This window comes from Thalia democratica, unplaced genomic scaffold (genome assembly GCF_965202585.1).
Source record: "Thalia democratica unplaced genomic scaffold, ktThaDemo2.hap1.1 HAP1_SCAFFOLD_1467, whole genome shotgun sequence".
In the NCBI taxonomy this organism is placed as follows: domain Eukaryota; kingdom Metazoa; phylum Chordata; class Thaliacea; order Salpida; family Salpidae; genus Thalia; species Thalia democratica.
In genome coordinates, this window is record NW_028140323.1 from 12,829 (window position 1) to 29,778 (window position 16,950).

The 16,950-nt window shown below is 25.9% G+C and overlaps 1 protein-coding gene across 1 annotated transcript; it reads right to left on the reverse strand.

Moving 5' to 3' along the window:
- Positions 1 to 11,305: 11,305 nt before the first annotated feature.
- Positions 11,306 to 16,664, reverse strand: LOC145848497 (cytosolic phospholipase A2-like; the record flags this gene model as incomplete). The annotated part of the gene is made up of 10 exons (XM_082953924.1): positions 11,306 to 11,374; positions 11,540 to 11,688; positions 12,102 to 12,288; positions 12,604 to 12,785; positions 13,168 to 13,279; positions 14,001 to 14,035; positions 14,187 to 14,292; positions 14,914 to 15,050; positions 16,250 to 16,373; positions 16,571 to 16,664. Coding segments are annotated over 10 exons (1,195 nt in total), but the record flags the coding sequence as incomplete, so codon positions are not given.
- Between the last annotated feature and the right edge of the window lie 286 nt (positions 16,665 to 16,950).

Here is a 16,950-nt window from a genome sequence, read left to right on the forward strand (position 1 = left end):
CTTTAAATTTTGTATAAATAGTAAGCTTCGCAAACATATTTAAGTTTTATATTTAAATTAATTTAACTTTATATACCTCTAAACTTGTTTAGCATGAGCTCGCTAATGCGTTCTTTAAAAATTCTGCACAAGTTTGTTTTCAATTTCTTAAGTTTAAGCCTATAACCATTTTAAATATAATTAGCTGCGTATTACTTTGCGCTCATCCTCAATTACGACCTTCGTGAAAGCCTCAACACGTTTTCAGCATCAAAAAGGCATTTAGTGCGGAATTTTCAGATAAATATCAACGAGATCGCAATTCAAACACCCGAAAGAATTAAAAAAGGCAACAGCTTTCATTTTTGTACTAACTTTTTTTTTTGAGCCGCGCGCTTCTAAAAGTTGGCATTGAAGTTCGCCTTGAGAAAGCAAAACGTGAAAGAGGAAAAAAAGTTGAGGATTTTCAAAGATGGAGCTCCAGATTATCCGTCTTTTTTTTGCAAATCTGTCAAATCTGGTCTCTTTGAAGATTTTTCTTCAGAGATGAAAGATGGCGGAACTAACCGACGGCGATTTGTTTTGTTTTTGTTTTCAACGTTGATTTCAACTTGTGATAAATTTAATTTTTTTTTTTTGTTTTGTGCGCTATGAATAAAAGTTAGTTTTAAGATCATGTTAATAACAAACTAAAAGTTTTTTTTCGTTGTCGTTTAATAACAAACTACACTGTCTGAACAAAAAGCTGTTTTATAAGTATGTTTTATAGTAATTTTAAAGCTAAACAGACAAACTGATCTCAAGTTTAACAAGTTTAGAACAAAGATTTAAGAAGTATTATTATTCTGTATTAAACATCAAACTTTTTTGAATAAAATATTTTCTCCTATCTTTTAACTTAATAAAGTATAAATGTATTTGTTTTTAATTTAGTTTTACATTTATTTAAAAAAAATTGTTAGATTTAAAATTTGTACCTTAGCTTTTAAGAGAAGTTTTAATAAAAGCTAAATGGCTTAATTTAAGTTCCAGCATAAATAAAAAAAATCTAAAGTAGTTTAATAACGTAATAATACTTTTAAAAAATATACTTTGAAGCGTCTTAAATTTTTTTTACCATGGCTTTGTTGCAATACTCGGCTAGTAGCATAAATATTAATTTATTAAAATGAATTGCATTTAAATTACTAAAAAAAAGATACTAAAAGCCTACTTTTAAAAAACTTTATTTGAATTGCAAACTGTTTTTTTAACTTATTTATATAACTTTTATTTTTAAATATAGAAACAGAAAAATAACTAACTTTGCTTTTAAAACACTTAGGTTATATATATAAGTAAGCTTTTCGAAAATAGTTAAGTTTTCTCTCTTTCTAAAAGATCAAAACAAATTCTTTAGTAAATACTACAACAAAAAAATAATAAAGCTCATTGTTTAAATAGTAAGTGAGCCTAAATTTAAATAATTTTAAAAAGAAATTTATTTCAAACATTTTTTGTAATTTAACAAATAAATAAATTTAAAAAAACTGTTGTGCAAGCGAAATAACCACAAAAAAAATTGTTACCACAAGAGTCTAACATAACTTATTTAACAGTAATTTATTAGGCTTACTCTGACCAAAAACGTTTATTTTTCTTTGATCTTTTATCGTAGGTTTCTCATTAAACTTGTCAAGCATATTTGTACAATATATTTCATATCGACTTTATCTTAACCACTTATATAGTATTATTTTATAAAATATTAATTTATTAATATAAATCAGTTAACACTAAAAATTTCGAAAAACTCTGCGTTTCTTCATATAAAAAAGTTGTCTACCTTTGGAACATTTAATAAATAACTCTGCGTTCTATAGTTTATAAATTATTGAAAAACAAAAAAAAAACACTCAAAATATTTGGTTCTAGGACCTGGTGCACAACGAACCGTTTGGTTTTCGAGTCGCACACCACGGATACCTTTTAACGTCTTGTCCAGAATGATTAACTATTAAAAAATGAAAATAAAAGTTTAAACTCCAAGTTTATAGAAACCAAGCCAAAATTCTGGTTGAACAACTTTACATTTTTTGTTAATAAAAAATATTAAGTTAATGATAAATTACGTTTTATTTTACAACTGCTTTTAAAATAATTAGTTACAGTGTTAATAGAGTAACCATGAGAGTCAATTAGCTTATTTGTTAACAAGCCACGCATTCAGCCCGTATAAAATCTTACTTGCAACTTATCTTTTTACGAAACAACAAATACAACGCAACTTTAATTGTAATTTTTTACCAAGTAAGCTGTCGAAAATGGGTTTCAATGCCAAGCAATAATGCTGGTTTGACGGTTGTTTCATACTTCTTTTGTTACTAAACATAACCTATTTTTTACCACATTTTAATGAGAACACAACAGTTCAAAAAATTGTTAATTGTTAATTATGTTACTAAATATAAAAGGCTATTGACGCCTGCAACAAGCATATTTTTCTGCAGACGTGTTCTGATGTTTAAAACAGATTATTTACAAATTGATCAATTTTTTATGTTTTTCATTTAGCTTGTCAAAAAAACTTTGAATAAATTTCACCGTTTTGATTATTATCATAATCGTTTACATTGTTTAAAGATACAAATATCCTTAAGGCAAATCGATTGTTTATAGTTTGAGCAAGCGTTTAAAAAAATGCCTTTTTTGTAACTACTTATGCATCAATTAGTAAACCAAAAAAATTTCCTTAAAACAAAAAATTAACCTTAGAATTTTTCAGATTGCCGTTTCAGAATCTAAAACTTTGCAAATAGCAACGTTCATTTTAAATATCATATGCAAGAAAGCGTATTAAATTTCAGTGTCGAATTTTCTTACATAATTCATACGGCAGAAAGGTATTTGCGCCTGCAGACGCTTTTACTACACGTCTGCCGTGTACTTTATAATTACGAGTGACACAAAATCCATCAAAATAAACGTAATTCATAAACAAAGCATGAGGTATGAGATAACTGTGTGGCTACGTTTTTCAAGTGATTTCGTCTGCGTTAAAAATAACATTTTTCATTGTGCATCTAAACCGCTTTTGCGCGAAACGATAAAAATAGACTTTATTCAGTGCTTTTAATTAAATTCTGGTTTGTTTTGTTTATGCTGTGTGATTTGAGTGCACTTGAACAAACTCTGAAACTTTAGTTTGTTTTGAGTTTTTAAAACAAGAGTTTGTTATGCAAGCTCATATTCATCTTGCACATGTCGTACTGATAAACAAAACTTTCAGACGTTTCTTTTATTCTTGTTTCTGCTCAAAACTCATTACTGTTTATGAAGACTTTTTAAATTTTAATGTTTACCCAACATGTTGCATGACAAGCGTGCAACACTTGTAACGAGCGTGACTAGTGATTACAAATTACTTCAACGAAACGTTTTTGACTTTTTAAAACAAAAACTCGATAACCGCGAAAACTATTTCGACTTTTCGGAATGTTTGTTTGCGTTGCAATCGAAACTTTTCGTAATTGCTGCCTCCTCGAGCATATTTCGGTAGCTGCTGGTTGGTTGGCTCGCTGTCAAGCGCCTGTTGGTTGCGTGTGAAAGAAAAACAAAGTTTTGTTTTCAATCTGCGAAGCATGGAAAGGTAAATTTAAAATTTAGAATCACTGAGTGTTTTGTTGCATAAAAATAAATCTGAGTGTTAAAAATGACTCAAGCTTAGATTTGGTTAGTTTTATTGTTTATAAGCGTTAGGAGATAATATATTCTGTTTTATAAACAAATAGTTGTTTATTATTAACTTAACAGTAACCATTTAGAAATTATGCTTTGAAAGCAAATTGGGTTAAACGAATTTAATAGTTTGGTAAGTTTGCTAAATAAATAAAAATGTATAAAATAAATCTTATTTATAACACATTTGCATTGTAGAAACGAAAATGATCTATCGAAAACATTAAGTCACAGTATAAGCCAGCATAAAATAATTATATGATTATAATAGATATTTGTTTAAGTGTTAATTAATACGTGTTGATTTTATTTCTCATTTTTAATATTTTATTTTATAAATTTAAAAAAAAACAGATTAAAGTCTACTTTTAAACTTGTTGGTTTCAGGATGTATAATTCAAGGGCCACAAATAAAACACTAAAAAAATAATATTTGAACAATAATTTACGCTTTACAAAAAAATATATTACTTAAAAGGTTAGTGCGGTTTAAAAGTGGTTTTTATACAAAAAAATAATACATAATAAATGAAATAATGGTATATTTATCTCATGAAAAATTTAATGAATAAATCATTTTATAAGCGGTAACAGAAACTGGAACAAAGTGATGTTATTGTGCTTATGAAAAAGCAAATATTATTTTTAAATGTCATGATGTTTAAAAGATTAATAAGCTATTCATTACTCAATTTATACTTTTGTTGAACTAGTGAAGATATAAACTTCAATAGAAATTTACGGTTTGGTTCACTTATTTACCATCACTTTATTTAAGTTATTTAAAGTCAAAAAAGTAAAATAAAAGCTAATAAATTCTATAATAAGCTAAATTTGATAAGGCTACATATAGGCTAAATTTTTTCGTATTATGCTACACAAAATAGTAAAAAAAACTTATATTTCACAATTCATTGAACTGTTTTTAGTTGGAAAACAATTACTTTAAACTGCAAAAACGTTTGGCTTTCCACAATCAATAAGTCTGCTAGCAACAAGAAAATCAAATTAAAATGCAAAATTTTCTTTGCAGAAAATAAAACTGCCACCAACTGTTTTTTAACGATAATAAACTTTTTAACTTACTTTTAATGCATAAGTATAAAAAAAAGCTTAATTAAACACAGTTAATAAAATCAATTTGTACCTATGAAAATTTCAAAGCTTCCACAAAATAACCTTGCCATCAAAACAATCTGATTCTGCTTCAACTTGATATCCTGTGCTTGATAAAAATAAATCCTCTTTATTTATATCACAAACTAAACTATGAACTTCATAATTGAAACTTGAAAATCTCTGCCGAGCATAATCGCTTAATCTGCTTGCAACGAAATGCACTCGCCACTTTCTTTCCACCTTCTCTCGAAATTTGCTTCGCTCTCTCGTTTTGAAAACAGCGGGTTGTTGTGTTGCCTATTGCCAAGTTAAAGTAGCAATTGAGTTAAGCAACTTCAAAGCGATAAACTGTTGAAGCAGTGTTTTAGCTCGCGTGGTTTTATTTTCGCACACTCCCAAGGATCACTAGTTACTGGTATGTTAAAAAATTTTGATGATTTAAAATTAATAGTGCATAAGTTTTTTAATTGACATAGAACAGTTCAAAAACTGTACCGAAGTCTGAAATAGCAGCCTTGGTTTAAAATTTCAACAGACCTTGGACATTTGCTAGTTTGATAATTATTTTCTTTTATTTAATCTAAACTTATCAAACAGTGTTTGATCTTTGGTCGCTTTTTCACTACATATAAATCATCACTTCAAAAACGATTTGAATTACTCATAAAGTGCTTCACACAAATTAAACCTTTAACATTTAAGCTTTGCTGAAGTAAATATCGGAAATTAAATTTTGTGTGTCATTGATAAAGATTACACGGACATTAGACCTGAATTTACCATGTAGAAATTTTAAATGCATTAATGGTTTTCTTGAAAAAAATATATGAATTTTGCTTTAATAATAGATTTTAGACTTTAAAACTAACTAAATATATTATTTTTACAAAGTTGATAAACAAATAAAGTTGCAAAAAATTTTAAGCCTTAAACAAAACTAATTTATAAATTCTATTTAACAAATTGTTTTTAATTTTATACTTGTATTTAAATCTTTAAAAAAGTTAAAAACTAACATGCGTTGCATACATATCATGTAGTTTATTTTACATGCTTGCATTTAATTTTGTAATCGCATGTTTTTATTTTATTTTAAATATACTTAACAAAGTTTAAGAAACGTAGAACAAATTACAATAATAAAAATTACGATTTCCTTTCATAAATTAAAACAAAACTTATTTAGAAAAAAAAAATTCAGTTGCGTGCTAATGGGAAGTATTCACAGTTTTTTTAAACTTTAAAAAAATTTTCAGTCTTAATCAAAAACTTTCCTGTAAATATGTCAGGATTACAGACCTCAGTTACGTCACAATTCCTTTCTGCTGCAGTCACCATGGAAACGAAGATCATCAATTAGCGATAAGCCGATTTCACGCTTCAAAGACTTCAGGTCACGTGGTTGTTTGAGAAGATGAGCTTTATGTGTTTTTAATCTATGCTTTGAAACTGTGTGTGTGTTTTTAAATATTTTGTTTTAAAGAAATCTTATACTGTATCTAAACTTTAAGGTGAGTAATGTAAGAAAAATAAGCGTATTTATTTGTAGTTTAACATATTAAAACTTAAGTAATAAAAAAATATAAAAAGATGACTCAGATTTGCTTTTTCAACTTCGACACTTTTATTCCTGTAGCTTATTGATATTTCTAATAAAACTTTACAAAAAATTAAAAGATTTAACTTTACAATAAGTGCAAATAAGATTTCTTTTATGTAAGAAAGTCTAAAAGTAAATGACAATCTACAAAAGCTTACCAAAAATAAACAAAAAACATTGCTAGTTTACAACATACCTATTTGTTTAATTTTTTTTAAACATAATAACAAACATAACATTAAAATAAGTTTGATACTTTTTTTAAAACTATTGAGAAAAACATTTTAGCGATTTGTTTAAAAAATCCTTTTAATTATCAAAGTATAGACTTTATCAAGAACATAGATACTGTATTAGATTAAAATATTAACAAATGTAAATATTATTTATATTCAAAACTAACAAATTAAGTAAGTTTTTTGTTGGCTTCATTATCAGTAAACAAACCAAGAACTAAAAACTTTTTGTTAAAAGATATCTGCTTTGGCTACGTAATCTAATTAATCAACTTTAAACTTTAATATGATATTGTTTTTTGAATATACTTTAAACTTTTGATACTTTAGTATAAAGATAATTAAACTTTATTTTTAGTTTTCTTAATACGTATTATTTGCACATAATGTTTATTTTTCAAATATATAAACAAATTAAGAGTCTATTTAATTGTTAGTGTTATTTACAAAACTTTACACACGTTTTTATTTATTTTTTGATAAAGTTTTTAACTTGAATTAAATCAACAAATATAAATTTTTATGTTGGTTTTAAAATTTAGTATTTTACACTAAAAATTTTGCGAGCAAATTTAATATAATACATCCAAATTAAGATTTATTCTTTGAAGAGTTTATTTTACAAACTAAGTTTCAGTTAAAAACTTCGTCAGTAATTATAAATTCAAAAAGATATGCAACAGTCATGGAAAGTAGCATTAAATCAATTAAATAAAAACAAATTTTTACTTAAAACGTTTCCTTAAAAACTAAACAAATTAAATTTTAATATCAAGATTGAATTTATGTTAAAGTTTAAACTTTAGATAAGCTTTAAAACCAATACAACAACAAGAACAATAATAAAGGCTGTATGTAGCTTTCTTTTTCTTATATTTATTTTTCAAAGTAAACATTGCTTAAGTAAAAATGTAGCTAGTAGTACTGAGTGAGTTTAAAGTTGAGATGCATTTTAACGTAGTTTATTAATTGTGACGTAGCTATTGAAAATTTAAGCAATTTTGTATTTGTAATAGCTATCAAAATTAAAAATCCCACCCAAATGCTTTTTATAAAAACTTTTAGTAATAAACAAATCTTTACTTATACATAAAATAAATTAAATTTTAATATCAAGATTGAAATTGTGGTAAAGTTTAAAATGTAGTTAAGTTTAAAAATCGAAAAACAACACAAATAATAATTTTAAAAAAATCTGTATGTAGCTTTCTTTTTTCTTCTAGTTGATTTTTAAAGTAAATATTGCTTAAATAAAATATAGTTAAAGTATTAAGTGAGCTTTAGTTAAGATGCGTTTTAATAAAGCTAATTTAATTATGACTTAACTATTGAAGATTTTAATAATTTTGCACTTGTGATAGCTACGAAAATTTTAAACTTTGCTCGAATGATTTTTATAAAACATTTAGTTTCAAGAAAATATTAGCTACACAAAAACTTTTTAAGAGCATGCATAAAACCTCTATTACGGACAACTTAAGACTTGAGTTTTAAAGTGGAATTTTCTGAAGTGCGGGCAGGAATAAAAGAGCTGGTACCGTTTATTTAAGTTATCCCTTCTGTCTGCTTTGGCGATCGCGACCTTTTTTAGTATGAAAGTACTGCGAATGCTTTGTGGGTTTTTGGCTTTGCAAATATGCAAGGTTATTTTCCAGTCTATTTTATAATCAATGTTGTTATTTTTAGTTTCCACATGTATTTTTATATTTCTGATACCTTTTCTTTGTAGTTTTTAAAATCACTGATATGGCTGTACCATATTTTTGAACGTTCCACCCGTTGATCCCAAACATTTTTTTAGCTGATTGTTGCTTTAAATATGAACTTTTCAACTAAGCATTTATTTTTGAGAGGACATTTATTTATTGTTCGACAGTTGCAAAGTGTTTCGGTTTGTTCATCGTTTTTTTTTTAAGTATTTTCGATTATGCTTTTAGATTCATTTCTTAATATTGCTCATGCAACTATATGAAATTTTACATTTATTTTTGTTTATTATTTTATTTAGCTTGTACTCTAGTAAAACATATAACATCTTAATGATTATTAAAGAAATTTTAACATAGTAATAAGTATAACACATTTTATATATTGTTGTTAGGTTTGTATTTAAAATAAAATAAAATAATGTGATTTATAGTGATGATTATAGATTTATAGACTAACTATATTGAAACTAGGTATACTTTTAGTGAACAAAACGTTCTAAAAATAGTTAAATATTTGAATTGAATTTGATTTCAAACTTATAAAAAACTTTTAACAAAGTTTGTAATAACTTCTGTTTTTGTTATAATTGCTTAGAAAGGATTTATAAACTTTATTTAAAAACATTAAGCGCTTTCAGAACTTTAATTAAAAAAACAAAAACTTTCAAAATAAAACACATTAGAAACAACAATAGTAAACATATCCACTTAAAATGTTGTCATTAACGAAAGCTTCTAAAGTTTATTTAACCTGTTTCTATCCTAATTTGTGAGAAGATATGAAATAACTATAAAACTTTTAGATATTTTGGTTAGTCATCTACGCTATACTTATAAAAATTAAAATTTCAGATGTTATCCAGTGATTATTGTACACTGTACTACAAGCATACGAAATTTAACTTAATTGAGTTGGTTATTATTTATCACTTAGAAAGTTTAAATACTTAGAAAACCTTTTTGTTATATTAACCTTTTTTACACAACTTTTAAAGGAATTTTCTCATAAGACAACAAAATTTTATTAGATTACAAAATACAACCTATGCAAAAACTGATAAAAGTTGCCTATTATGTAGTTATACTTTATATACTATTTAGTGGCTAACCAAGTTATTGGTAAACACTAAAACATATAAACGAAATTGAGTTGGAGTGTTTGAAAGGTTTACAAATAAGGACGTACTATTGTTTATTGTTTACAAACTAAGTTGTACAGGTTCCGATCTGTATTATTGTGCACTATGCAGCCAGTAAAAAATGGTTTTAAACAAAAAGGCTTATTTAAATAATCTAGTTTGTATTCTAATCACAAATACGTGACTTGGTTTGAAATTAGAATAAAAATAATTAAGTACTATAAGTACCGTGTAATACTAAAAAAATAATTTAAACATGCTAAACTAGTTATGTTATTTAGAAAACTGAAACTTTACGTTTATGAACTATTGCAATTGAATAGACAAAAGCTATTAAATCTATTGTCTTATTTATTTTTGAATAATAGATAAATTGTTACAAAATAAATTTATTTTTCTGTTTATTTATAATTTTTTGTTTAAACTATACTTAATCAACAGAAACTTCGAACATTAAGAAAAACTAAATACTTTAAAGAAAATGTTTAAAAGAGAACTAATTAAAACTATTTTATAAAAACTTAAATATGTATCAATGTAAGATCAAAGTGAAGACTTGATATATTTGCTGCAACGACTAGATTTGTTGTATCAAAAATGGAAAGTACCCACAACGAATCTAACTTTTTAGAGCAGTAAGAAAAACAAGAACACTGAACTGATCGTCAACAAACAGAGGTAAACAAATAAATGTTAAAACTACCGTTCTAAATTTATCTAAAATTATTGTTGACGCCAAACTAATGTTTTGCTTTTGTGGTGTCTGTAATATAGTTCTGTCAATTATAGCAGCTTCAAAAATGTTGAGTTATCGAAGTTAAAAGAATTTTGCTGAGTGTTTTTTTTTTTGACCTATAAGCTGCTTCGCTAACCTTTTTAAGCAAACTACAGTCAGTTACAATTTCTAAACGAAAGTTATAAAATTAAAATAACATAAGGTAACACGTTCATATTATTTAATCTTATTAGTATATTAGCAAACAACCGTGTTTTTGAAACTCGTCTAATGTTTAAAACAAGAAATGTTTTTAATAGTTTCACAAGGTTAAACATTTTTAGGTTAAGTATTTTTGTTTTCTTCTAGTTACATATTAGTAATGCTAAAACTTTAAAAAACTAATAAAAAGAGCTGTAAGATAGCAGAAACGTGTATGTAGACACAAGAGATACTTATTGTTAATTTTGTTTTATTATAAATAAACTATTAAGATTAAATGCACAAGACATATGATTTAAAAAGCTAAAGTTTTAATAACATTTTAAACAATGAACAAAAAACCAATGAAATCTAAGTGCAAATGTAAAATTTAAGTTACTTTATAGTTTTATTTCAAACAACAAATCAATTCTTTTAAATGCTTAAAGCACTAAATGCTAGTATTTACTTTTATTTATTTTAAAGTCAAATTGTAAAACTTGTTTGGTTGGATCAGCATATATGCCATTACAATTGTTCCTTTTAACACTTCCACAAAATACTAATAGAAATAATAAATAAAGGTAAAGTATGATGCACAAGTTTTTATAATCGATGTAAAAACAAGTTTTGAATACAGTTAATAAAAAGATAACTAGATTTAAACAAAAGTACTAGATTTCTCAAAATAGAAACTATTAAGTTAATTATTATAACACCAAGCTGTATTGAGAACAAAGTTAGAAAAAAAAGTGTTTAAAGTTTTTAATTAAAGTATATTAAAAAAATTATTTTTTAATAATTGTTCAAAACTTCCTTAAATTAAAAACAAATTAGTTGTTTTTCATTAATTTTTCTCATTTAAAAGATGTTTTGATAATGTTCACATATCAATTGTTCCATTTGTCGGGATTTTTACGAAGATTCTCAGTTGCTGTATCTATAGCATCAAAGATAGCCTGAAAAAATTAAAATCGTTAAAGTTTTTTTTAGTAAATTATTTAACACTTGTAAATTTTAAAAGCAGAATGTTTCTTTTATAAAATATAACATAGTATTCTTCGGGTTATTTTAAATTTTTTTAAAAATACTACTTATTTCCTTAATTTACATCATTCACATACTTCTCTAGCACAGGAAGTGTTGAAGTACATCAAATTGAACAGCTTGTCATATACTTCATTTTCATAAGTAAAATTTTCAGTCAAATAATCGCTACCCTTCCCAAAAAGATTTATATGTCCAGATTCATCACCTTCTTCTCTTTTAGCACCTTAAATAATTTCTAAATATTGTCTTAAAATATTTTAATGTTAAGCAAAAATTAAAGTGACGTAATATAACATTCATAACTATAGTCTATGAAAACTTGGATATTTTTTTATTGATATTTTACTATTATATAGTATACTATAACACAAACTTTATTCAGTCTTATAAAAAATAAAATTCAAAACTTTAAAGCTCACCACAACTTTATTTTAAAAACTAAAAAATTCCTTTTGTGTTTGTCTTAGAACAACTTATTTACTCTTGTTTCATTTCAAAAATTGTGTTTAATTTTCTTACCAAACACAGGATGGGTTTTGAGTAATTGTTAGTAACAATTTTATGTATTCACAATCATCTTAGAGCGGCACTACTATGATTTATTTATGCTTATAAAAATTTATTCAATATTCTTACCAAAAACAGAATGGGTTTTGAATTTTACCGAAGCAATCGGTATGTGAATGACGATCGGGCACCTTGGCTTGTCAGCATCGTGAAACACGTAGTAATCCTTCATACCTTCTCTTTTGTAAAGAGTTCGATCGATTGTAGGGAACGGAATCTTGTGCAGTTTTGCCCAGTCCTCAGCTAAATAGAGCTCCTAAATGTGTATAAACTAATAAGTTAAACCATTAATTTTTTTAAAAACTGCCACAATATTAATTAATAAATAATAGATTTTATTTCGGTAAAGTTTATTTTTGCACGAAGGGTCACTTTTGCACGGGTTGAAACTTTTAATTAATCTCTTACTTTTTATTTCATTTTAACTGTCACCCCTAATCTATAACCTTGGTCAGTAATTTATTTTCTCATTTATAAAAATATTTCATTCTATTTTTTTTTTACTATCACTGTCACCCCTAACTCTTACCTTTGGTCGGTATATTTTTTTTTTCTAAGTAATTTAATTTACTTCAAAAGGATCGCTATCATCTCTCCTCCTGGCGCTAAGATCGCACGATATGATGACGTCAACCTTCCTCTGAGGTCTCAACAGCAGCGGGTAGGGAGAATTGAACGCCAACCCCGCATCGGCCAGCAACAACTGATCGTTAGAAGTGTCTGTTGCCTCATCTAAATCCATAAACTCTTCAGCTGTTTTATTAATTATTTTTATTAATTATATGTATTTTTTTGTTGTTGTATGCATCATGGTTGGTATGTTTTTAATAACATAACCATGAAGTTACTCGACTTTTTTCTATGGTGTTTGGAAGTAAATAGTAAATAAAAGTACTTCAAGAAATTTTAAAGTTGCACTATAAAACATATCTCTTGCTAATTCATGTAGTGCTTTAATCATCTACTTTTAAAACATATAACAGAATGATATATTGAAAATTTTTCTACAACGTTGAAAAGTAAAGAAAAAATCATTTCAAAGAATCTAAAATTGCAATAGAAATATATCTCTAGCTAGTTTAAAATTTAACTTAAATTTTTCTTTTTAAGATACATAATAGCATCGTTTAACAACCTTCCCTCACAGGTGACATATCCTTAACGTCTAAAGGATTTAGTGGGTACTTGTTAGCCCATGATAAACCCCGCATAAAGCTCAAAACTCTACCAGCTGTGTATTTTCTTGTCTGTGTGTGAAACAGAGTTTTTACTTAATAGTTGGAAATTTGTTTTTTATAAATTGTTTTTCAATAAAGCTGTTTATCATTTTAAAAACCAGTTTTTTTTACATTCCAGCTAGTGAAAAAAGGAGCTTAAACTTAAAGTATGAGTTATAAAGTATGATAACAACCTAATAGCTTTTCTATTTAGTAACTTATAAACAAACTAAGATTAAATATTCACGATTTAAATAAAACAAACTGTTTTAATCTTTAAAGTTCAAAATACTTTACAAATTGTGTTTTTTACAAAACATAAGAACAATTCAAAACGTATTATACAGCTTCTTTAGTTCAGTTTAATTACGTTTATATTTTAAATACATGCATCATGTATCTTTAGTGCACGTAACAAAGTGCTTAAAACTACTATATTTTTAATTATCTCACTTTCAAAGTGTGGTTGGTATCTAAAAAATAAAGTAAACAAAATTTATTGTAAAGATTTTTTGTTTTTAAGTTTAAACATAATATAATAACATCTTTAAATACATAAGAACTTTTATTTCAAGAATTATGTACCACCTAAGCTAGAAAAAGTCTATGCTTACCTCAAAAAGATTGTCGAAAAAGCTATTACATTTGATTTTCTTATTGACCTGTTGTATTTATGTTGTAGTTAAATTTATGTAAGATGTTTATTTAAACTTATTTGTAATATTTTGTAAAAGTATCTATCAAAACATACTTGTTTGTCATCTTCATTGTGGCTAGATTCTTTTTCTGTTTACAACATTTGAAATATAAAAATCTAAAACATAAATATGAGCTAAAAAAGAACTTTCTTTTTTATATAAAATTTTTAATTATAAACTTCAAATACAATTTTTTTTTTTCGTTAAAATGTTCCAGTTTTTGAGTTTATAGCTTTAACCTTCTAAAATCTTTTTAGCTTCTTCGTTTAACTTATTTGGTTCAATTTGTTTTTGCTGATTTACAAATCTATGCAAGATAATTGCGAAGGCGCTTCCCCATATGCCCTGTAAGTGTATTAAAAACTAGTATTAATTTATACTTATTTAGTCAAAATTTTTGAAAACAATGAATAACTGTTACTTTTAAAGTAAAAGTTAGTAGTTACTTATTATTTGCTGCAACAAGTTTAAAATAGGATAGCAATAAAAAAGACTGCTTGAAATCAAACAGTGTTAAATATTGTGAGTGCTAATGACATTTGATCATTATAGTTTTTTAAAGTTTAAATATTACAACTGAGACATATTATTCAGATACATTAGTTACTACCAATGTGCACCAATTATTTTTATATATATTGTTTATTGAATGATAAAAAACGCTCAAAAAGTTTGGTTATTGGACCTGGTGTACAAAGGAACCTTTCAGTTATCGAGTCGTACACCACTTTTATTGTATAAGTATTTTAACTTTCGAATAATACTTAAACTGTTTATAGGAGTCTTTAGAAGCAAAATATCTATTAAAAGTTGAAAGTTACTTTTTTTGTATTTAGCTCTTAAAAACTGTTTAAAAATGCATAACTTTAAACAACAAACTAAAAGAAAGTGACGTCGTTATTGAAAAGAAAACTATTCGAAAAAAGTATTAAACAGATACTTTAATTAAATAAAAACTTTAAAAACCATTAAAAAATGTAGTGGAGCTTCATCGAAACTTTCAGTTTTATTTCCCATGAAAAATTTGCTGTCAAAATCTTTGGTTGGTACGTAGGAAGCGTATTTTGGCAGTCCAATTTCAAAAGGTGAAAACTCGAGCCACTCTTTGTTGAAACAACATTAGTTTGCATTACTTTTAAGTGCTTTCAAGATAAAACAAACAACTATTTTTTCGGAAAAAAGATTAATAAACTAAGAATCTAACAATATATTAGATGAAAAAAAAAACTAAATACATTTTTTTTACTTTCTGAGAAAGTTATTACAGTGCTTATTACTTTTAATAACATGTTAGGCAAGATTTTTTATTTTACATGTCCGTATAAGCATTTTTCCGGATAAGTACAACATATCTTTTTTTGTATAAAATAATATAACTGCTGTATTTTATGCATAACAAATAATAAAAGTGTTATTGTAAAAACAAATACTGATTATGAATAATAGATAGTAAAATGATAAATGATAAAATCTATGTTTAGTTAAAATTATTTTATTACTTTTTCTAAGGTAGAAAACATCATGCTTACTAACTCTCTACAACGATGTACGTTTAATGAGAGTCAAACAAGTAAAATCCGTCATTTTTAGTTCCAACTACCCTAGCTTTTAATGAAAGTTTAGCAAAGTTTTTAGTATAAGCCTAAATATTTCTATCACTCAAAAATATTTTTGTTTAAATTGGAAATGTTTTGAATTTTCTTTTCGACTGAAACTGTCCGGATAAGAGAAAATCGGATAATTAAAAAAGAACTGTATTCTTAAAAAATTTTTTGATAAATATCTTTTTACTAATCTAATAACAATAAGTAAAAGGGATAAACAACAAAAGGCCGTTTTTCTCAAATTATACTAAGTTACATGATTTATTTCTTTTAATGTACTTTAACGCTTTAATTGATATATACCTGGTCTTCTAGAGGTATCACCCCTTGGTTGCTATTTAAAGTATCATGAAGCAATGACTAGTACAAAAACTAAATCATAAACAGGTTATAAGTAGTGAAGGGGAATTTCTAAAAAAGAGAAGGGTTACTTATTTTTAAATTTCTGTTAAGTCGGCGATTATAAAAATGAGTTTGAAAAACCCTGTTATATGATATGTTGGGTTTGATCGTATAGCATTTTTAATTGATAGTAATCGTGAACAAAAAATTAGTATTTTAAAAACTTCTGGTTTTTAAACTAGTAAAAATAATAGTGTGTAAAAGATGTCCATCAAAAATTTAAATCATAGCGCTAATACTAGATTATTTTTTCAAACGCATTAGTTACTTTTTACTGCAAAACTTTAACTGTAAACCATGAAATTTCACAGCAGATTCGGCCATTCTTACATTCAAACAAGCCATCAACGGCATTGGATTTTCTCCTTTGCTAATGACGTCACTCATTGTAGACATCTTGTCGTTCTCCCAACTTCCTATCTGAAAGTCTTAACGTTAACAAATAGCTTTTTAAACTAAACTTTTATTTTTGAATAACTTAAATTGAGAAGGATTTAAGTTTGAAATTTAAAGTAGAAGCTAGTCGCTTGAAATTACTAAATTTTAGCGACAAGCGATGTATTTGATAATATAGAACTTTATATGTTCTGCATAAAATAAAGTTTAAACATGCTCACATCATCACCAAACAAATGCACGGCGATGTAATATCCCCAAAGATCAACAAATGAAGTCGGTTGCCCGCGTTCTCTCTTCTCTTTAAGATTTTCACTGTAATAATCGTATTTACATTTAAAAAATCTAGTTTTTATTATTTAAATCTACTCTGAGCCTTTAAAATTATAAATTAGAATAAAAACATGGTATTTAATAAAATTCCAGTTTAACTAGTTTTTGTAGATGGTTATTAAAAAGTAAAACTGATTTAATTTGAAATTAGTTCTGAAGTTAGCTACGTAGTTAGGTACCTTGTAACTTTATTTGTGTTTAATGAGTTTTTTAGTTCGTAATCATTGCATTACGCATGAACCACTGTGTTGATTAAAAAACTCAGAAT